This window comes from Conger conger, chromosome 5 (genome assembly GCF_963514075.1).
Source record: "Conger conger chromosome 5, fConCon1.1, whole genome shotgun sequence".
NCBI lineage: Eukaryota > Metazoa > Chordata > Actinopteri > Anguilliformes > Congridae > Conger > Conger conger.
Window position 1 is genome coordinate 4533278 of NC_083764.1, and position 21488 is coordinate 4554765.

At 42.8% G+C, this 21488-nt stretch overlaps 4 protein-coding genes across 6 annotated transcripts; all 4 read right to left on the minus strand.

Moving 5' to 3' along the window:
- Positions 1-382: 382 nt before the first annotated feature.
- On the minus strand, positions 383-3623 carry LOC133127906 (zinc finger protein ZFP2-like). Its single transcript, XM_061241023.1, has 4 exons — positions 3515-3623; positions 2108-2850; positions 1951-2012; positions 383-1624 (listed from the first exon to the last, which is right to left on the minus strand). Exons 2-4 carry the CDS (start codon positions 2773-2775, stop codon positions 627-629), a joined length of 1728 nt encoding a protein of 575 aa, XP_061097007.1. The 5' UTR covers positions 2776-2850; positions 3515-3623; the 3' UTR covers positions 383-626.
- An 871-nt stretch (positions 3624-4494) lies between these two features.
- On the minus strand, positions 4495-8770 carry LOC133127903 (zinc finger protein 883-like). Its single transcript, XM_061241016.1, has 3 exons — positions 8636-8770; positions 7005-7784; positions 4495-6858 (listed from the first exon to the last, which is right to left on the minus strand). The coding sequence occupies exons 1-3, from the start codon at positions 8670-8672 to the stop codon at positions 5813-5815; spliced, it is 1863 nt and encodes a 620-aa protein (XP_061097000.1). The 5' UTR covers positions 8673-8770; the 3' UTR covers positions 4495-5812.
- Positions 8771-11350: 2580 nt separating this feature from the next.
- LOC133127908 (zinc finger protein ZFP2-like) lies at positions 11351-13952 on the minus strand. The gene is made up of 3 exons (XM_061241026.1): positions 13468-13952; positions 13311-13372; positions 11351-13038 (listed from the first exon to the last, which is right to left on the minus strand). Exons 1-3 carry the CDS (start codon positions 13950-13952, stop codon positions 11897-11899), a joined length of 1689 nt encoding a protein of 562 aa, XP_061097010.1. The 3' UTR covers positions 11351-11896.
- LOC133127904 (zinc finger protein 436-like) lies at positions 13554-20886 on the minus strand. 3 transcript variants are annotated; one of them, XM_061241019.1, is made up of 5 exons: positions 20621-20886; positions 18252-19028; positions 18103-18164; positions 16599-17690; positions 13554-14252 (listed from the first exon to the last, which is right to left on the minus strand). In XM_061241019.1, exons 2-5 carry the CDS (start codon positions 18776-18778, stop codon positions 14140-14142), a joined length of 1794 nt encoding a protein of 597 aa, XP_061097003.1. In that variant the 5' UTR covers positions 18779-19028; positions 20621-20886; the 3' UTR covers positions 13554-14139. The 3 variants fall into 3 exon arrangements, with proteins under 3 accessions (XP_061097003.1, XP_061097001.1, XP_061097002.1); XM_061241017.1 differs by lacking the exon at positions 13554-14252 and having other exon boundaries at positions 15808-17690; XM_061241018.1 differs by lacking the exons at positions 13554-14252; positions 20621-20886 and adding an exon at positions 20330-20431 and having other exon boundaries at positions 15808-17690.
- Positions 20887-21488: the final 602 nt, after the last annotated feature.

Consider the following 21488-nt stretch of genomic DNA (forward strand, 5'->3'; position numbering starts at 1 on the left):
TTAACTGCTTGGAAGGCTAGCACCAATGTTTTGAATTTGATGCGAGCCATGACAGGCAGCCAGTGGAGGGAAGTAAGCAGGGGGGTGACGTGTGACAAGTTCTTCTGTACAAAAATGATAATCCCTCCAAAGTTATTGTAAGTAGCAATGGACATTCTATCAACGTTTCTCATTGTTAGCATGTTTTTGGAATGGATTTGGTCTGCTGGACCCTGGACCCTAGTGAAAATAATATTGCTTTTACCATGATTTGTGTCGTCTGTGGATTATTAAAATGCAGTGGTGCAGTTCCCCCCCACGCTTTTGGCACACCACATTACAAAACAGGACACTGAAATCGTATAGTTTAGACAGATGAGCTTTTACCATTTCAAACCCTTTCAAATGGTATATTGTGTGACCATATTGATAACGAATGCAAATAAACCCACTTGACTTATTGGGTTAAACACACAGTAGTTCAACCCTTAAAAAGCCAACCTTGACAATAGTACACTTATACTGATAAAGGTTTTATACAGGTTCTCTGATGTCGATTCAAACTGCTCAACTGAGCGAAAAGGTTTCCACACTAGAAGCAATGATATGGCCTTTCACGTGTATGAGTTGGCTGGTGCTTTCTCAGGTCACTTGACTGACAGAAACTCTTCCCAAACTGGGTGCACGTGCCGTGTATGAGTTTGCTGGTGTCGATTCAAAGTACCCAACTGAGTAAAGCTTTTCCCACACTGGGAGCAGTGGTATGGCCGTTCACCTGTATGAGTTTGCTGGTGTTGCTTCAAATGATTAAACTGAGCAAAACTCTTCTCACACTGAGAGCAATGGTATGGCCTTTCACCCGTATGAGTTTGCTGATGTACCTTTAGTAAATCTTCCCGAACAAAACTCTTCCCACACTGGGAGCAGTAGTATGGCCGTTCCCCTGTATGAATTCTCAGGTGTGCATTCAGTTTATCTGCCTTAGTGAAACTCTTATCACACTGGGAGCACTGGTATGGCCGTTCACCTGTATGAGTTCGCTGGTGTTGCCTCAAATTACCCAACAGGGCAAAACTCTTATCACACTGGGAGCACTGGTATGGCCGTTCACCTGTATGAGTTCGCTGGTGTTGCTTCAAATTACCCAACTGAGTGAAACTCTTCCCACACTGGGAGCAGTGGTATGGGTGCTCCCCTGTATGAGTTCGCTGATGTTGCTTCAAAGTACTTGACTGTGCAAAAGTTCTCCCACAATGGGAGCAGTGGTATGGCCGTTCACCAGAATGAGTTCGCTGATGTACTCTCAGTTTATTTGCCCAAGCAAAACGCTTCTCACACTGGGAGCACTGAAATGTCCGCTCTTTTTTTTTCATTTTCTTCTCTGTTCTCAGCTGTGATTTGTATATTAAACTCTTCCCACACTGGGACCATGGAGTGCTTGTGTGGGACTGTGCTGGGGTGGGGAGTGTCTTGGCGGGGGTGGGGTGCTGATGTGTGCTGCTGGAAGGTTGTTGGGACCCCACTGTCTTGCTGAGCTCCTCTGGGTGAACCTTCCCAATATGCTGGTGAAGATTCACTTCTTCTGTGTGAACGAATTGGCACTGGGTGCAGGCAAAGACCTGAGACGACATCTCAGCAGCTTGCTCTGAGGAGAGAGGAGTGCATGAGGTGAGAAGAATAGAGAAGGAAGCAGATGCTGATAAACACAAACATTACTGAAAAAGTGTAATAATGGATTTAATCTTCCATTCTAAATCTTAACTCTGAATCATAATTGACTATTACCGAATCTATGATTACACTGCAGTCTACCAATCCCTGACGATGGTTCTTCCGACATCTTGCTCCAACACTGCATTGCATCAAGTATCGCTTAAGGTACATGACTGGGACTGAGGGTTGATCCCCATCTAAACCTCTGTGACGGACTCCCTCAGATTTTTGGAAAATAATTATCTGTATGATCTCAACCTGTGTTTTGATGATTCTTGGGGGAGATGACAGGAGTAATTAGGGAGGTTTCAGCACAGATCCTGTAGAAGACATATAAAGGCACGTTATTATTGCAAGACTGATGGTGATCAGAGGAGACACACAGTCCAACTCATTCTTCTTCAGTCATTCTTACCCGTTCTCTGATGAAGTTGGAAGCAGTTTCAGGGGTCTCTCCAACTGGCCAATGGTCTTCCTCTTCCAGGTCACGACCTGACCCTTCTGTCTCAGTGATCCGTTTCCTCTCAGTGGTGAGAGCTCATGCTGTCTCCATGGAGATGCCGCTCGCCGATCTCTTTTGCAGGCCATGGAACGAAGAGGTGATGACCCAGAAACTGAAATATTGGCAATTTCAAGTCGATGAATCAGCACTCTAGGCTGTTTTAGCAGACAGGAAGTGACCAGATTAGAAAGCTCCCACCCTTCTTGTTTTCCGTGTTCTGGTTTTACTCCGTTCTTCACAGAATTCTGAGGTTGGGCTACTTGATCAGTTACACGTCCCTCCCCGTGTCCATCCCTCTCTTTTTCTTCCCCCTTCCAGAGTCCCTCTTCATCTTTCACAACATGGTTTCTCTCCATTTCCACACTCTGCCTCTCCCCATCTTCCTCATCCACCTTCATGTTGGCTAGTATGTCCATTTGTTCTCTGCACAGCAAATACATAGTTTGTGACACTGGATCTACACCTGTGTAATCAGAGCTGTCCGTCACAGATTCAACCTTGATGTCCTCAGCGGAAGATATGGGGCTTAAACATTTGATGCAATCAGTTATTGAATCTGATTGGCTGTTGGTGTCGGTCATCTTGGTAGAATCCACCACTGAGGGCAGGGCAGGACATTGAGGACAGCTTTCACTACTGTATGGAGGAAAGTGTTGCTGCAAGACAGAATGATGATATTAATATAGAATCATTAGCTTTCTTATAACTGCACTCAGGAAGTAATTGAATATATCAGACTAGAAACAGCTGAGAAGCCAAATGTCCAATTACTTGTGGTCCCCGAAAATGAAAAAAAAAGGGGGGGGGGGGGGGGGGACTATGTATAAATATGGATGCAATTCCTTCACAGATCACCTGATATGGATGTAAAGAGCCAAAAGACCGAAAACTGTATCACTGTCCAAATACTTACGGACTGCACTGTATCTGCTGCAGTCCGTAACTACGGCAGCTGCCACCATCACTCGCTAACAACATCATCTTGACAGCTACATCAAACCTAGTGTAATAGGTTGTATCCTACAATTAATAATAAAGTGTAAGGAAGCGAACTTGTGCAAATATACAATTATTTTGATTTTGTTAACTTGAACGGTTCCTAACTTAGTCACAGAAGCCGTTTATCTTGCTGCATTCGCGTGACTAGTTTTAACGACAGGTCGGAGATATCGTAGCCTTCAGATAGTTCCCATATTTCCCATTTGGGATTACAACTGTAAGGTTGATGAAAACGGTTCTTGGCAATTCCTAGAAATAAACACCGTTAGATGCTTGGTATCCTTCGTCAAATACTCAATTTGAAAAGGCAAAGATACGCACCTCCTAGTTCTCTCTCTGCAATACTCAGTGTTTCTATAATCGGGCAAATATTGGGACTGTTGTGACGAACACAGCATTGAAAAGCTTAATCTTCTTCCTTTTGTTGTTTTACAGCGGCTTCATCCAACAGTGCATTACCGCCACCTTCTGTTCCGGAGTGTGGATCAGAGACAACATTAACTTGCCATATGAATAAAAGACCAATACTCCATTATTAATCATCCTTAAATTCTAATTATCTATGCATTCCAATATCCTAAGAAATAGCCCAGTCTCCATTAAAAAGGTGAACAAAACTGATGTTTACCACTGAAATTTCTGAAAACATTTGAGGAGAGAAATAAGCACTGCAGTTGCTGAATCTTGATTCACATTTGATCTGCAACGCCTAGTTTGAACGTTTAATCCGAGTTTGGAGTGCCAGGCGAGTTGCGCTGACATGCAATGCAAGGCTCTTATTTACATGAATTTATCAAACTGTATCATTCTGTACGCACATACTGTGCACAAACCTTTACTTTCGGATAATATTCCTAAATTAATATAATATTGTGGCATCATTTAATTGTCTCAATATGTTGTGTCCTGTGGACCAGGGATTGACATCCCCCAAAAAGCACACAGAGTGGTTACCAGAGGTATTGCAGTTTCGTAAGACTGTGGTGCCAAAAAGCTAATTTCCTCATCTAAGTCCATTCAAAATTTTAATTTACCGAGGTGAATTTTTACTATCTTGGACAGTACTTTGAAATTAAAAATTTTTTTAATTCTTCACACTGAATTACTCTCCAGGGACCGATGTCTTTTTTCTAAGCCCAGAAAAAGCACAGGAGAACATTATTTTCATTTCATCACATTTAGGTACCCAGTGCATAAGCTCTGGTACCAAAAAAAGGGCCATAGGCATAGTCATAGTCATAAATAATTTTATGTGTTGTTTTATGCAAGCCCAACAATTTATGCACAGTTGATAGTCAATATTCAATAGTTTAAATGCTACTCATTCATTGCTGCAATACCATGCCCCGAGTCTGTTGTAAGCTGAGCAGAGGTTATACCATAGTTTCTTGCATACAGAGAGGGTTGTTGTCTATACAAAGGGACTGCTTCACAGGTACGGGTCAAGTAACCTTGTTAAGGGGCTGATTGTGTTCCAGAGAGCCTATACAAGATACATTCCTATGTACAAGTTCTTCTGTACAAAAAAGATAATCCCTCCAAAATTATTGGAAGTAGCAATGGACATTCTATCAATGTTTCTCATTGTTAGCATGTTTTTGGAATGGATTTGGTTTGCTGGACCCTTGTAGTGAAAATAATACTGATTTTACCATGATTTGTGTCGTCTGTGGATTATTAGAATGCAGTGGTGCAGTTCCCCCCTCGCTTTTGGCACGCCACATTACAAAACAGGACACTGACATTGTATAGTTTAGACAGATGAGTTTTTACCATTTCAAACCCTTTCAAATGGTATATTGTGTGACCATATTGATAACGAATGCAAATAAACCCACTTGACTTATTGGGTTAAACACACAGTAGTTCAAACCTTAAAAAGCCAACCTTGACAATAGTACACTTAGTAACTTTCATATTTCCTCTCCAAAATTTCAGATAAAGTCATTGTTTCCCAGTTGTCCCCTGCCCTCAACAAAAATGGCATCCTCAAGGTTCCTCAGGTTTCAGAGCTCTTCATAGCAGTCTGACTTCCTAAAGGTAACAAATGACCTGCTCCTTGCGGTCACTGCCAGTGAATGTTCCATTTAAATAATTTTAGCTTTTCTTTGTCGACCATGACATACCAATTGAGCATCTTGAGCATATGATCAGCCTTCAGGGTACAGCATTAGATTGGTTTAGCTCCTACATCAAGCATATGACTTGTTCAATAAACATGAGTAATTACTTCTCCTCCACTAACTCTATCACCTGTGGGATCCCTCAAGGGTCCATTCTAGGGCCCATCCTTTTTCTCTGTATACAGTATATGCTCCCTCTGGGACATATCATTCTTATCCAAGTATATCTATTTCCATTGCTATGTGGATGTTACCCAGCTCTAACTCCCCCTGAAACCAAATTATCTGCTCTCCCTGCAGAACTTGGATGACTGCTTGACAGAGATTATGTGCTGGATGGCCAATAATTGATGACAGATATAATTTAACTTGGCCCATCTAAATCCATTAATAGCCTTTGTGAACATTTAGGTCAACTCAACCCTCTAGTTAAATCTTATGCAAGAAATTTGGGTGTTAACTTTGACTCTGATCTCTGATTTGACAAGTTGATTCACTATGTTGTCAACTTTACTGGTGTAGATTCAGATGACTTATCTGATTGAAACTGATTTTGATTGTTTTTCCACACTTGTAACGGTTTTGTACAGGTTCTCTGATGTCGATTCAAACTGCTCAACTGAGCGAAATGGTTTCCACACTGGAAGCAATGATATGGCCTTTCACGTGTATGAGTTGGCTGGTGCTTTCTCAGGTCACTTGACTGACAGAAACTCTTCCCACACTGGGTGCACTGGTAGGGCCGTATATGAGTTTGCTGGTGTCGATTCAAAGTACCCAACTGAGTAAAGCTTTTCCCACACTGGGAGCAGTGATATGGCCGTTCACCTGTATGAGTTTGCTGGTGTTGCTTCAAATTATTAAACTGAGCAAAGCTCTTCTCACACTGAGAGCAATGGTATGGCCGTTCACCCGTATGAGTTTGCTGATGTACCTTCAATAAATCTGCCCGAACAAAACTCTTCCCACACTGGGAGCAGTAGTATGGCCGTTCCCCTGTATGAATTCTCAGGTGTGCATTCAGTTTATCTGCCTTAGTGAAACTCTTATCACACTGGGAGCACTGGTATGGCCGTTCACCTGTATGAGTTCGCTGGTGTTGCCTCAAATTACCCAACAGGGCAAAACTCTTATCACACTGGGAGCACTGGTATGGCCGTTCACCTGTATGAGTTCGCTGGTGTTGCTTCAAATTACCCAACTGAGTGAAACTCTTCCCACACTGGGAGCAGTGATATGTCCCCTCTCTTTTATGTATGTTCTTGTGTGTTGTCAACAGTGATTTGGATTTGAAGCTTGTCCCACACTGGAAGCATGTGTGGGCCCCTGGAGTGCCTGTGTGGGACTGTGTTGGGGTTGGGAGTGTCTTAGGGCGAGTGGGGTGCTGATGTGTGCTGCTGGGAGGTTGCTGGGACCCCACAGTCCTGCTGGGCTCCTCTGGGTGAACGTTCTCAATGTGCTGGTGAAGATTCACTTCCTCTGTGTGAACGTATGGGCACTGGGAGCAGGCAAAGATCTGAGACGACACCTCAACAGTTTGTCCTGAGGAGAGAGAAGGTTTGTAGGTTAGCTTATATACATGTAGCTTATTTGTAATAGCTAACATAACTCCTACATGGAACTAGCAATGTCTAGGCTAGATCATTCACCCAGGGCTTGGAGAAAATTATTAGCAGTGATGTTAACACCTGTGTTTTTGTTCCTGGAGATGACAGAAGAAATAAGCGATGCTTCAGCACAGATCAGGGGTCTTTCTAAGTGTCCACTCCTCTTCCAGGTGACGGCCTGACTCAGGGATTCACTTTCCGTCTGTGGTGAGGACTCATGCAATGTTACTCCCTGACCACTTTTACAGGCCACGGGACTGGGAGGTGATGACCCAGGGACCAAATGATCTGCCATTTCTAGGCTGTGAATCAGCACTCGAGGCTGTTTTAGCAGACAGGAAGTGACCAGAGTAGGCTGCTCCTCTCCTTCCTGTTGTTCCGATTTTACTTCATTCACCTCCCATTTGTAAATTTCGATGACTTGATTGGGTACATATCCCTCCTTCTGGCCATCATCCTCTTTATATTCCTCCCTCCTGGGTCCCTCTTCATCTCTCACACCATCCTCCCTCTCCATTTTCACACTCTGCCTCTCCCAATCTTCTTCCTCCTCCTCCTCCTTCATATTGATTAGCATGTCCGTTTGGTCTGGGCTCATCAGATATCCAGTCTTCTTCTCTTCCACATCTTCACTTTGTTTCAGACTTGACCCTGGCTCCACCCATGTGTAATCTGAGCTGACCACCATAGATTCTGCCTTGATGTCTTCACCTGAATAGGCGGGGCTTACAAATGTAATCGAGTTGGGCATGGAATCTGCTTGGCTGTTGGTGTTTGTCAGTTTGGTAGAATCCACCACTCTTTGAGCAGAAGAGTGGGACATGGAGGACAGCTTGCACTCCTCTATGGAGGGAAGTGTTGCTGTAAGAAAGAACAGATTTAATAGTACACATGTAATTACTCCACTCAAAGTAAAAAATTTGGATGGTTCACAATTTCCAAAAAAATGAATGTGCAGTTGCAGCTCAAACAAGGCCGGGTTGAAATATGAATGCAGTGAGTGATGGATTCTGATTTGTATTATGGAGTTAGTTTATAAAGAACAGTTTGTGTATTGTATGTTAGTTCATATTAGTGCTTACACAAAATTCCTGAGATTATGAAAACCAATGCTCCAGTGGATCATACAAGATCAGGAAATTGCTTCCATGAGATTCTTTATGGAGAAATTCTGTATTTTTTTTTATTCCTGAAGCATGAGTGGGCCCTTGTCAATGTAAGCAGCTGGCTTCACCTGTGCACAACTGCCACAACACAACCTCAAGAGTTAGTTCATCTTTTGAGCACGACTGCTGAGAGCATATAGGTTTAATATTTTGAGATACATTTATGTTATATAAATATATATTTTAAAAGGCAATCAAGATCATACAAAATATTTTAACCGTTTGGGCTTATTTTGAAGACTAAGACACCTTTTCGTCATGGTTAATGGCACAAGCTATCTAAATGCATCTCGTAGGTATTTCACCTGGTTTAAAAGCTCATTCGCCTATTGGAAAATACTTAACTACGATACAAGGCTACCAACCAATTGTGGTTGACTGTTAGCTCAATATTCAACCGTTTCATTAATGATTCCCCGAATAAAAATGTATATCCCCTGCACCAGTTTCAGCTTGCTTAGGTATGTTACAGAAATCTGTGTGCAGTCAAACACCGCTTGTTGTTCAGAATCATTCGTCGAATACGCTACCAGCAGTGATACGCACCTCCAAGTTCTCCCTCGGCAATGTTCAGTGTTTCCATCTTCTTACAAAATTTTGGAGCTCCCTGACGGGAAAAAAACAGCCTGGGAAAGCTGTACAATACAGTCGTCCGTCTACCCAAGTTCCTATTATAGGAAGGCTTCTGTATAACTGCGATGTGAAATAGCGACAACAATGACTTTCGCGAAGGTATAACATTTTCAAAATAAAAGTGCCAAACACAGCTACGTGAAATAAAAGTGATTTCTGTGATACCACCAAAAAAAATTATTTTTCTGCACTATCGAAGCAAAATGAACCATTCGAAGCACCCTGTCTGTCAGAAACAGGGCACCTGTTTTCCCAAAATTATGGTATCGACTTTTTATTTTAACAAAGACTTGCCTTTGTGTTGCTGAATGGAGACAGCTGTCTGAACGTTCCCCCTCAGACTGTAGTTAGTTCCGCTCCCCTAGGAGCTCTGCATGAGGTGGAGGCATGGTTCTGGTTTTTAAAAAACGTTTTAAAAGACTTCCTGCTCTCTGCTGACAGTTATTCTAGCTTTGAGCAACAATTGACAAAGACTGAACATACACATTCACTGCTCTGTGCTCTAGTCTAGTGTACAAACCTCTGAAGCCTAATGAAGATTGTATTAATTAATTTGCTGATTTTTAGTGCAGGGGCGGCACGGATGGTGCAGTGGGTAGCACTACCACCTCACAGCAAGGAGGTCCTGGGTTCGAATCCTGGTCGCCTGGGGCCTCTCTCTGTGGAGTTTGCGTGGGCTTCCTCCGGGTACTCCGGTTTCCTCCCACAGCCCAAAGACATGCAAGTTAAGCTGATTGGAGAGTCTAAGTTGCTTGTGGGTATGAGTGTGTGAGTGAATGGTGTTTGTGCCAGGGATGGACTGGCGACTGGTCCAGGGTGTATTCCTGCCTTTCGCCCAATGTATGCTGGGATAGGCTTCAGCCCCCCTACGACCCTGTTCAGGATAAGCGGGTTCATAATGGATGGATGGATGGATTGATTTTCAGTGCACTATGATACCTATGTCCAATAAAGTTATCTTCCTGGAAGCTCAGTGGAAACAGAAAAATATGTGGGAGTTCATGGTTTTGGTATGTATGGCTGCCACAGGTACTTTCATTGGTTTTCATTGATGATGTAACTGCTGATAGCAGCAGCAGAATAGTTATTAAGTGTACAGAATCATCGTATCTGCTCTGCTAGATTTTGCTTGAACAAGACCTTATTTATTTTAAGTGCCTTTTCCTTTCCTTCTGGTTTAAAGACACCTCTTATGCAACAATATAGAAAAGCTGAGAGTAAATGTAAAAAAGAATCTCCTGAGCTTACCTGTATGAGTTCGCTGATGTAGTTTTAGGCTAATTAATCAACTGAAACTCTTCCCACAATGGGAGGAGTGGTATGGGTGCTCCCTGTATTAGTTTGCTGATGTTCCTTCAAAGTACTTGACTGAGCAAAACTCGAGTTTAAAGATATTCTGGTAATTTACCAGGAAGCTATCAAAATATCTTTCAGACTGCACTTCAAATTTTCATTGATCCAAAGTTCTCTTTAGTACCATCAATTCTGTACAAAACCCCATCATGGGGTTCACATCTCCACTATCTTCACATCTTTATTAACATTAGAGCTCACATAACTCCTTTAGACTCATCAACATATATGGCACACACCACAGTTTTTAACAAGTTGGAGCCAAGCTTAAAAATGATATACCCAAAATATAATGCTTACTATTCCTGAACCCATTTAAAATTCTGGTCTTTTCTGAAAAATAACTATTGGGGGTTTGTTTTTCAAGAGTTAGAACTACTGTTACTAATTAATACTGAACAAAGTTACAGAAGCTCAAACACAGTGGACGTGGAAGCTATTTTTCCTCACTGAAAAGATATAGATGTTTGTGGTTGTGCTTGTCTCTCTACGAGCACCTGGCGGTCGAGCTGCACGTTGACGCCTGTTTTCAGTTCTCCGTTCTGGTTCTTCAGTGGTGGAATGACTTGCCTACCACTGTCAGAACAGCAGAATCCCTCCCCCTATTTCGACGCAGACTCAAAACCCACCTTTTCAAACTCAACCTTAGTCCTCCCTCCTAATTTCCCCCACCCCTCCTTTCTGATATCCCTATCCTTGTCTAATCCACCCCCCCCAAAAAAAATAAAAAAATAAATAATAATTTGCACTTATGATGACGACTATGTTTAGAACATGTGTATTTTCCTAGTTCTGGATGTCATGCTTTGACTTATGGTAGAACCTATGCACTTGTAAATCACTTTGGATTAAAAGCGTCTGCCAAATGACAAAAATGTAAAAATGTAAAAAATGTGCTTGTTCAGCTTACAAGCACAATGGAGCCACAGCCACAACTCCCCTTTCAAATAATAATAATAACATCTAGTATATGAATATATTCATTACATTACATTACATTATTGGCATTTGGCAGACGCTCTTATCCAGAGCGACGTACAACAAAGTGCATACCCATAACCAGGGATAAGTTCGCTGAAAGACCCTCGAGGGAAGTACAATTTCAACTGCTACCTGTACAACAAAGATAAGGACGAGGGCCAATTTTCTTTTTTTTTCTTTCTTTTTTTTAATAAAGAAACAGACAAACAACAGAGCGAAAGTGACCAAAGTTAACTATCCAAACACTGCTTATCTAGCCAACTAAAAATACCGATACACAAAGCAAGTCACAGAGACAACAATTAAGGTTCACAGGGAGGTAGGGAGGGATGGGGAGAGGTGCTGCTTGAAGAGGTGTGTCTTCAGCTTGCGCGTGAAGGTGGGGAGAGATTCTACAGTTCTGACCTCAACGGGGAGTTCGTTCCACCACCGTGGAGCCAGAACAGACAGTAGTCGTGAGCGTGAGGTGGAGGTTCGGAGAGGGGGAGGTGCCAAGCGGCCTGTGGAGGCTGAGCGAAGAGGTCTGGCAGGGGTGTAGGGTCTGATGATTTTTTGTAGATAAGCTGGGGAAGACCCCTTAACTGCTTGGAAGGCTAGCACCAATGTTTTGAATTTGATGCGAGCCATGACAGGCAGCCAGTGGAGGGAAGTAAGCAGGGGGGTGACGTGTGAGTATTTGGGAAGTTTGAAGACCAGACGAGCTGCTGCATTCTGGATAAGTTGGGGGGGTCTGATGGCAGATGCTGGGAGGCCAGCCAAGAGGGAATTGCAGTAGTCCAGGCGGGACAGAACCATCGCTTGGGATTCGCTGGGGTACTTCCAGAGTCAGAGTACAACTTCCTACATTCTTTTTATCACACTGGTACAGGTTCTCTGGTGTCGATACAAACTGCTTGACTGAGTGAAAAGGTTTCCACACTGGGAACAATAGTATGGCCTTTCACCTGTATGAATTGGCCGGTGTTTTCTCAGGTCACTTGCCTGACAGAAACTCTTCCCACACTGGGTGCACTGGTAGGGGCGCTCACCGGTATGAGTTTGCAGGTGTCGATTCAATGTACTCAACTGAGTAAATCTTTTCCCACACTGGGAGCAGTGGTATGGCCGTTCACCGGTATGAGTTTGCTCATGTTGCTTCAAATTATACAACTGAGTAAATCTTTTCCCACACTGAGAGCAATGGTATGGCCTTTCACCTGTATGAGTTGGCTGGTGTTTTCTCAGGTCACTTGCCTGACAGAAACTCTTCCCACACTGGGAGCACTGGTAGGGGCGCTCACCAGTATGAGTTTGCTGGTGTCGATTCAAAATACTCAACTGAGTAAAACTCTTCCCACACTGGGAGCAGTGATGTGGGCGCTTACCTGTATGAGTTCGCTGATGTAGTTTTAGGCTACTTAATCGACTGAAACTCTTCCCACACTGAGAGCAATGGTATGGGTGCTCCCCTGTATGAGTCCGCTGATGTTGCTTCAAAGTACTTGACTGAGCAAAACTCCTCCAACACCGGGAGCAGTGGTATGGGTGCTCCCCTGTATGAGTTCGCTGATGTTGCTTCAAAGTACTTGACTGTGCAAAAGTCCTCCCACAATGGGAGCAGTGGTATGGCCGTTCACCAGAATGAGTTCGCTGATGTACTCTCAGTTTATTTGCCCAAGCAAAACTCTTCTCACACTGGGAGCACTGAAATGTCCGCTCTTTTTTTTTCATTTTCTTCTCTGTTCTCAGCTGTGATTTGTATATTAAACTCTTCCCACACTGGGACCATGGAGTGCTTGTGTGGGACTGTGCTGGGGTGGGGAGTGTCTTGGGGGGGGTGGGGTGCTGATGTGTGCTGCTGGAAGGTTGTTGGGACCCCACTGTCTTGCTGAGCTCCTCTGGGTGAACCTTCTCAATGTGCTGGTGAAGATTCACTTCCTCTGTGTGAACGAATGGGCACTGGGAGCAGGCAAAGACCTGAGACAACATCTCAGCAGCTTGCTCTGAGGAGAGAGGAGTGCATGAGGTGAGAAGAATAGAGAAGGAAGCAGATGCTGATAAACACAAACATTACTGAAAAAGTGTAATAATGGATTTAATCTTCCATTCTAAATCTTATCTCTGAATCATAATTGACCATTACCGAATCTATGATTACACTGCAGTCTACCAATAGCTTAAGGTACATGACTGGGACTGAGGGTTGATCCCCATCTAAACCTCTGTGATAGACTCCCTCAGATTTTTGGAAAATAATTATCTGTATGATCTCAACCTGTGTTTTGATGATTCTTGGGGGAGATGACAGGAGAAATTAGGGAGGTTTCAGCACAGATCCTGTAGAAGACATATAAAGGCACATTATTATTGCAAGACTGATGGTGATCAGAGGAGACACACAGTCCAACTCATTCTTCTTCAGTCATTCTTACCCGTTCTCTGATGAAGATGGAAGCAGTTTCAGGGGTCTCTCCAACTGGCCAACGGTCTTCCTCTTCCAGGTCACGACCTGACCCTTCTGTCTCAGTGATCTGTTTCCTCTCAGTGCTGAGAGCTCATGCGGTCTCCATGGAGATGCTGCTCGCTGATCTCTTTTATAGGCCATGGAACGAAGAGGTGATGACCCAGAAACTGAAATATTGGCAATTTCAAGTCGATGAATCAGCACTCTAGGCTGTTTTAGCAGACAGGAAGTGACCAGATTAGAAAGCTCCCACCCTTCTTGTTTTCCATGTTCTGGTTTTACTCCGTTCTTCACCGAATTCTGAGTTTGGGCTACTTGATCAGTTACACGTCCCTCCCCGTGTCCATCCCTCTCTTTTTCTTCCCCCTTCCAGAATCCCTCTTCATCTTTCACAACATGGTCTCTCTCCATTTGCACACTCTGCCATTCCCCATCTTCTTCCTCCACCTTCATGTTGGCTAGTATGTCCTTTTGTTCTCTGCACAGCAAACATACAGTTGTCCTCTCTGTCCTCTTCTCTATGTCATCCCATCTGTTCAAATGTGACACTGGATCTACACTTGTGTAATCAGAGCTGTCCGTCACAGATTCAACCTTGATGTCTTCAGCTGAAGATGTGGGGCTTAAACATTTTATGCAATCAGTTATTGAATCTGATTGGCTGTTGGTGTCGGTCATCTTGGTAGAATCCACCACTGAGGGCAGGGCAGGACATTGAGGACAGCTTGCACTCCTGTATGGAGGAAAGTGTTGCTGCAAGACATAATGATGATATTAATATAAAATCATTAGCTTTCTTATAACTGCACTAAGGAAGTAATTGAATATATCAGACTAGAAACAGCTGAGAAGCCAAATGTCCAATTACTTGTGGTCCCCGAAAATGAAAAAGGGGCGAGGGGGGGGGGGGGGGGGGGCGGGGAGACTATGTATGTATATGAATGCAATTCCTTCACAGATCCCCTGATATGGATGTAGAGCCAAAAGACCAAAAACTGTACCACTGTCCAAATACTTACGGACTGCACTGTATCTGCTGCAGTCCGTAAGTACGGCAGCTCCCACCATCACTCGCTAACAACATCATCTTAACAGCTACATCAAACCTAGTGTAATAGGTTGTATCCTACAATTAATAATAAAGTGTAAGGAAGCGAACTTGTGCAAATATACAATTATTTTGATTTTGTTAACTTGAACGGTTCCTAACTTAGTCACAGAAGCCGTTTATCTTGCTGCATTCGCGTGACTAGTTTTAACGACAGGTCGGAGATATCGTAGCCTTCAGATAGTTCCCATATTTCCCATTTGGGATTACAACTGTAAGGTTGATGAAAACGGTTCTTGGCAATTCCTAGAAATAAACACCGTTAGATGCTTGGTATCCTTCGTCAAATACTCAATTTGTAAAGGCAAAGATACGCACCTCCTAGTTCTCTCTCTGCAATACTCAGCGTTTCTATAATCGGGCAAATACTGGGACTGTTGTGAAGAACCCAGCATTGAAAAGCTTAATCTTCTTCCTTTTGTTGTTTTACAGCGGCTTCATCCAACAGTGCATTACCGCCACCTTCTGTTCCGGAGTGTGGATCAGAGACAACATTAACTTGCCATATGACTTGCATTCCAATATCCTAAGAAATAGCCCAGTCTCCATTAAAAAGGTGAACAAAACTGATGTTTACCACAGAAATTTCTGAAAACATTTGAGGAGAGAAATAAGCAATGCAGTTGCTGAATCTTGATTCACATTTGATCTGCAACGCCTAGTTTGAAAGTTTAATCCGAGTTTGGAGTGCCAGGCGAGTTGCGCTGACATGCAATGCAAGGCTCTTATTTACATGAATTTATCAAACTGTATTATTCTGAATTTATCAAACTGTATCATTCTGAATTTATCAAACTGTATCATTCTGAATTTATCAAACTGTATCATTCTTCTCCTGCTGAAGACCCTTATGAAAAAATAGTTTACTTAATTATATTTAGTTTATTTCAAGTACACGTTTTTGGAGACATTGTTAAGTATACTACTAGTTTACTTCGTTGTAAACTTGTTTTTACAACTAAGTGGGCTAAATTCTCCCATTCGTCAGTATATTTGGTATACTTTAAAGCACACTTAAATTTAACTTTAAGTAGGCCTATACTTTTGAATACCTCAAAGTATATGAGTAGTTCGCTTTAATTATTAAGTATACTTCCTGAAATACTTCCAAATATACTTCTGAATACTTCAAAGTATTTGGTGTGGGGAGGGCTGGGGAGGGCCACGGCTTCCGGGGGTGAACAGACAGAAAACTCAAAATAAGGGCAATTGCCATTTATTTACTCAAAATCAAACAATTAACGAAAATCCTTTACACAAAAAGTTAGGCCTCAACCAAAATACACCCAGGTCGGGAAAAAAATGGATCGAACAGACATTTCAGAACTTGGGTCAAACTGTGTGAATGTAGCTAGCTAGCAATGCATAGCTAGCCTACTGTACAAAGAAACTTTGCTTTAATGAACACTTACATGATTTTTAGCACTGCATTATGCTTATGTATACTTGCAAGGGAATGCTTCCATTGTACAAGAAGCGTGGTGCGCTTGTCTAACATCGGAGCATCTGAGACCGAGAGAGGAGTTTCAATATGGGAGCTAACGTTAGCTAGCTAGCGATTTACTAATTGTAATAAACATCCAACTGCATGGTTCTTGCCATCGTAGCATTATATAATACAGTAACGGAATCTATAAAGTTAAATTTGGAAGAGGACACATAATTCCATTACAATAGTCTGCAAAGTTACAGTTGGAGTCCCATTCTGTAACGATAAGTCAAATAAAGCTAACGTTAGCTCACTCGCAAATCTTAAAGCAAATACATCCATTATTGTTTAACTTTGTACCATTTAGAGGTCAGGTTCACTTCTGTTCACTTAGATATTGATTGTAAAAGGCTTTTTGACCAGGGATGCCCACATTTTTGTATACCACTGTACATTTGCTGGTGTATTTTTAGGCTACTTAATCGAGTGAAACTCTTCCCACACTGGGAGCAGTGGTACGGGTTCTCCCCTGTATGAGTTTGTTGATGTTGCTTCAAATTACCTGATTGAGCGAAACCCTTCCCACACTGGGAGCATTGGTATGGGAGCTCTCCTGTATGAGTTCGCTGATGTTTCTTCAAAGTACTTGACTGAGCAAAACCCCTCCCACACAGGGAGCAATTGTATGGCCGTTCACCAGTATGAGTTCGCTGATGTACCTTCAGTTTATTTGCCCACTTAAAACTTTTCCCACACTGGGCACAGTGATATAGGAGCTCCCCTGTATGAGTGCTCTGATGTTGCTTCAAAGTACTTGACTGAGCAAAACCCTTCCCACACTGGGAACAGTGGTATAGGTGCTCCCGTGTATGAGTTTGCTGATGTTGCTTCAAATTACTTGACTGAGCGAAACCCTTCCCACACTGGGAGCAGTGGTATGGGAGCTCTCCTGTATGAGTTCGCTGATGTTTCTTCAAAGTACTTGACTGAGCAAAACCCCTCCCACACAGGGAGCAAGTGTATGGCCGTTCACCAGTATGAGTTCGCTGATGTACCTTCAGTCTATTTGCCCAAGCAAAACTCTTGTCACACTGGGAGCAGTGGTATGGGTGCTCCCCTGTATGAGTGCTCTGATGTTGCTTCAAAGTACTTGACTGAGCGAAACCCTTCCCACACTGGGAGCACTGGTATGGGAGCTCTCCTGTATGAGTTCGCTGATGTTTCTTCAAAGTACTTAACTGAGCAAAACCCCTCCCACACAGGGAGCAATGGTATGGCCGTTCACCAGTATGAGTACGCTGATGTACCTTCAGTTTATTTGCCCAAGCAAAACTCTTCTCACACTGGGAGCACTGATAGATCCACTCTTTTTTTTGCATTTTCTTGTCTGTCTTCAGCTGTGATTTGTATTTAAAACTCTTCCCACACTGGGACCACGTGTGGGCCCCTGGAGTGCCTGTGTGGGACTGTGTTGGAGTGGGGGGCATCTTAGGGGGAGCGGGGTGCTGATGTGTGCTGATAGGAGGCTGTTGAGACACCAGAGTCCTGCTGAGCTCCTCTGGGTGAACCTTCTCAATGTGCTGGTGAAGATTCACTTGAACGAATGGGCACTGGGAGCAGGCAAAGACCTGAGACGACACCTCAACAGTTTGTCCTGAGGAGAGAGAAGGATTGTAGGAGATATGAAGTTTTACAAAATATAGATGGAAACCGATGCTGATGAACACAACCATTACTGAAAAAGTGTAATAATGGATAAAATCTTCCATTATAAATCTTAACTCTGAATCACAATTGACCATTACCAAATATATGATTGACACTGAACAAGACACAAGAAGAAATTACTTGAGACTTGCTTGAGACTTGGACTAAATTAAGCAGATGCTGCCAGTGGTCGTCCACACGTTGACCGTTGTCATACATGGCAACAATCGCTAAGGAGGGTGGGACTTGTGTATACTTTGCTAACGATCTATTTCCTTCAGCATGACCTGTCAACCATCTACACCTCTGTGACAGACTCCCTTAGACTTTTGGAAAATTATTATCTGTATGATCTCAACCTGTGTTTTGATGATTCTTGGGGGAGATGACAGGAGAAATTAGGGAGGTTTCAGCACAGATCCTGTAGAAGACATATAAAGGCACATTATTATGCAGGACTGATGGTGATCAGAGGAGACGCAGAGTCCAGCTCATCCTTCATTCTTACCCGTTCTCTGATAAAGATGGCAGCAGTTTCAGGGGTCTCTCCAACTGGCCAATGGTCTTCCTCTTCCAGGCCATGACCTGACCCTTCTGTCTCAGTGATCCGTTTCCTCTCAGTGGTGAGAGCTCATGCGGTCTCCATGGAGATGCCGCTCGCTGTTCTCTTTTACAGGCCATGGAACGAAGAGGTGATGACCCAGAAACTGAAATATTGGCAATTTCAAGTCGATGAATCAGCACTCTAGGCTGTTTTAGCAGACAGGAAGTGACCAGATTAGAAAGCTCCCACCCTTCTTGTTGTCCATGTTCTGGTTTTACTCCGTTCTTCACCAAATTCTGAGTTTGGGCTACTTGATCAGTTACACGTCCCTCCCCGTGTCCATCCCTCGCTTTTTCTTCCCCCTTCCAGAGTCCCTCTTCATCTTTCACAACATGGTCTCTCTCCATTTCCACACTCTGCCTCTCCCCATCTTCTTCCTCCACCTTCATGTTGAATAGTATGTCCTTTTGTTCCCTGCACAGCAAATACATAGCTGTCTTCTCTATGTCATCCCATCTGTTCAAATGTGACACTGGATCTACACCTGTGTAATCAGAGCTGTCCGTCACAGATTCAACCTTGATGTCTTCAGCGGAAGATGTGGGGCTTAAACACTTATGCAATCAGTTATTGAATCTGATTGTCTGTTGGTGTCGATCATCTTGGTAGAATCCATCTCTGTTTGAGAGGGAGGGCTGGACACTGAGGACAGCTTGCACTCCTCTATGGAGGGAAGTGTCGCTGTGAGACAGTATAAAGATATTAATCTAGGATCATTAAGATATACAGATGATCAGATAAAGATAATTATACAGAGAAAGTAACAGAAAGAGTAATCGAGAGAATATAATTGTTCATGAGGAAAAAGCTATCAAGACTGAAAATAGGTGAAACAAATATAACCAACATAAGACGCTAATATGTGCAGTGCAGTACAGTGAGTATTTGGACAATGGTACAATTTCTGTTCTTTTGGCACTGTACTCCAGCACATCAGATTTGAAACAAAACAATGAATAATGAGGTTAAAGTGCAGACTGTCATCTTTAGTTTGAGGATACTACATCCTTATCATATCAGGTCACCTGTGTAGGAATTACATCCATTTCCACCCCCCCCTTCATTTTAGAGGACCAAAAGTAAGCTGCTCTTATTGCCTGAGCCAATGTCGCCAACTTCACTCTTGCCATCACTCTGATACATGTCAACCTAGATCTCATCTCTCTAGAAGACCTTTTTCCAGAACTTTTCAGGCTCTTTTAGATACTGCTTATCAAACTGTAACCTCAACATCATTTTTATGCAACTAACGTGTGGTTTGCACCTTGCAGTATAGCCTCTTTTTTGCAAAGTCTTCTGTGAAGAGTAGACACTAGTACTAACACATCCATGCCTGTCTCCCGAAGAGTGTTTTTGATCTGTGTGGACAGGTGTGTTTAGACAGTGCTCTCTTTCTTCTTAATGATGATCTAAACAGTTGATTTTAATATTAATTGCTTCCTTGACTGTCATTGGCACAACTGTTGTCCTCATATACTCCAAATGCATACTCAAAAGGCGATCAAAAGTCTGGAAGCAAGACTAGATACTGAAAGGTTTCTTTTACTTGCACTGAGGAGGCAGTTGAATACACCTGACTAATCAGAAATAGCGGAGATGTCAACTGTCCCATTACTTTTGGTCCACTAAAGTAAAGGGGGGTGGGTGGGTGTAAAAAGGGATGCAATTCCTTCGCGGATGACCTGATATGGATGTAAATGCCCTCAAATGAAAGATAACAATCCGCATTTTAGCCTCATTCTTCGTTGTTTTGTTTGAAATCCAATGTGCTGGAGTACGTGCCAAAAGAACAAACTCTACCACTGTCCAAATACTTAGCTTCTACTGCACTGTATCTGCTGTAGTTTATCAGGTAGCTGACGGTAGCTCCTTCCATTGTTCGCTCACAACATCATCTTAACAGCTGCACCAAACCTAATTTTAATAGGTAGTAGCCTACACTTAATCATAAACATCGTGCATCGTTGTTTTGATTTTGTCACCTTGAACGGTTGCAAAATTGGCCATGGAAGCCATTTATCTTGCTAAATTCGTGTGACTTCTGTAGTTTTATCAACAGGTCGGAGATATCGTAGCCGAAAAACAGTTCCCATATTTCCCACTGGGGATTACAACTCGGAGGTTGATATAAACGGTTCTTCCAGGCGGAAGGTGATCATCTTGGTCATTCCGATACGACGTGAACGCAGCAAAAAAAAAAAAAAAAACACCGCTAGATGCTCAGTATCCTTCGTCAAATAACATCAATTTATTGGAAAGGCAAAGATACGAACCTCCTAGTTTTCTCTGTGCAATGCTCAGTATTTCCATCATCGTGCAAAATACTGACTGTTGTGAAGAAGCGAGCACTGAAAAGCTTCTAAAGCACAACCATATATCTACCCAAAACAGCTTTGCCCGATCGTATTTAATGCGTACTGCGGCACACCCAGAACTGCTCCCTCCTTATCATTTTTAAATGTATTTATTTATTTTACAAGCGGATATAGTGTCACACGAAACGTTTTTTTTTTTCATTTTCACTGCCTGTTCGACTGCTGAAGTGCCGACCGGGGGGGCTCACGGGATGTGATTGGATTAATGGAAGATCCAGGGTCAGTTTCCCCAAATGCATTATTGACAAAGATGACGTAACATGAATAATCAGAAAAAAGCAACTATGAGATATCTGAATTATCGTACATTGAAAGTTAGTGCTCGTACAAAGGGCTAAATTATCAAATACGATAATTATCGTACATCTGGCAGCACTGACCCAGATCCACCTGCAGGAAAAAACACGCATGTAGCAACCACAGAATTTATCCATGCCGTAACAGGAGGATTACTTCCGTTAAACCACCATGGTGAAAAAAATCAATATAAAAGCCATAATTATTGTATATATTGCATTACACTCAGTGAGCACTTTTGACTTTTTAAAAATTGTATTTTACTTCTACTGCTGTAGCCTATCCACGTAGAGTTACGATGTGTCGTGTGTTCAGAGTTGCTCTTCTGACATACCACTGCTGTAATATGTGGTTATTTGCGTTACTGTCACCTTCCCGTCAGCTTTGACCAGTCTGGCCATTTTCCTCTGACATCTCATTAACAATGCGTTTCTGTCTGGAGAACTGCTGCTGATTATTATTAGGGTTT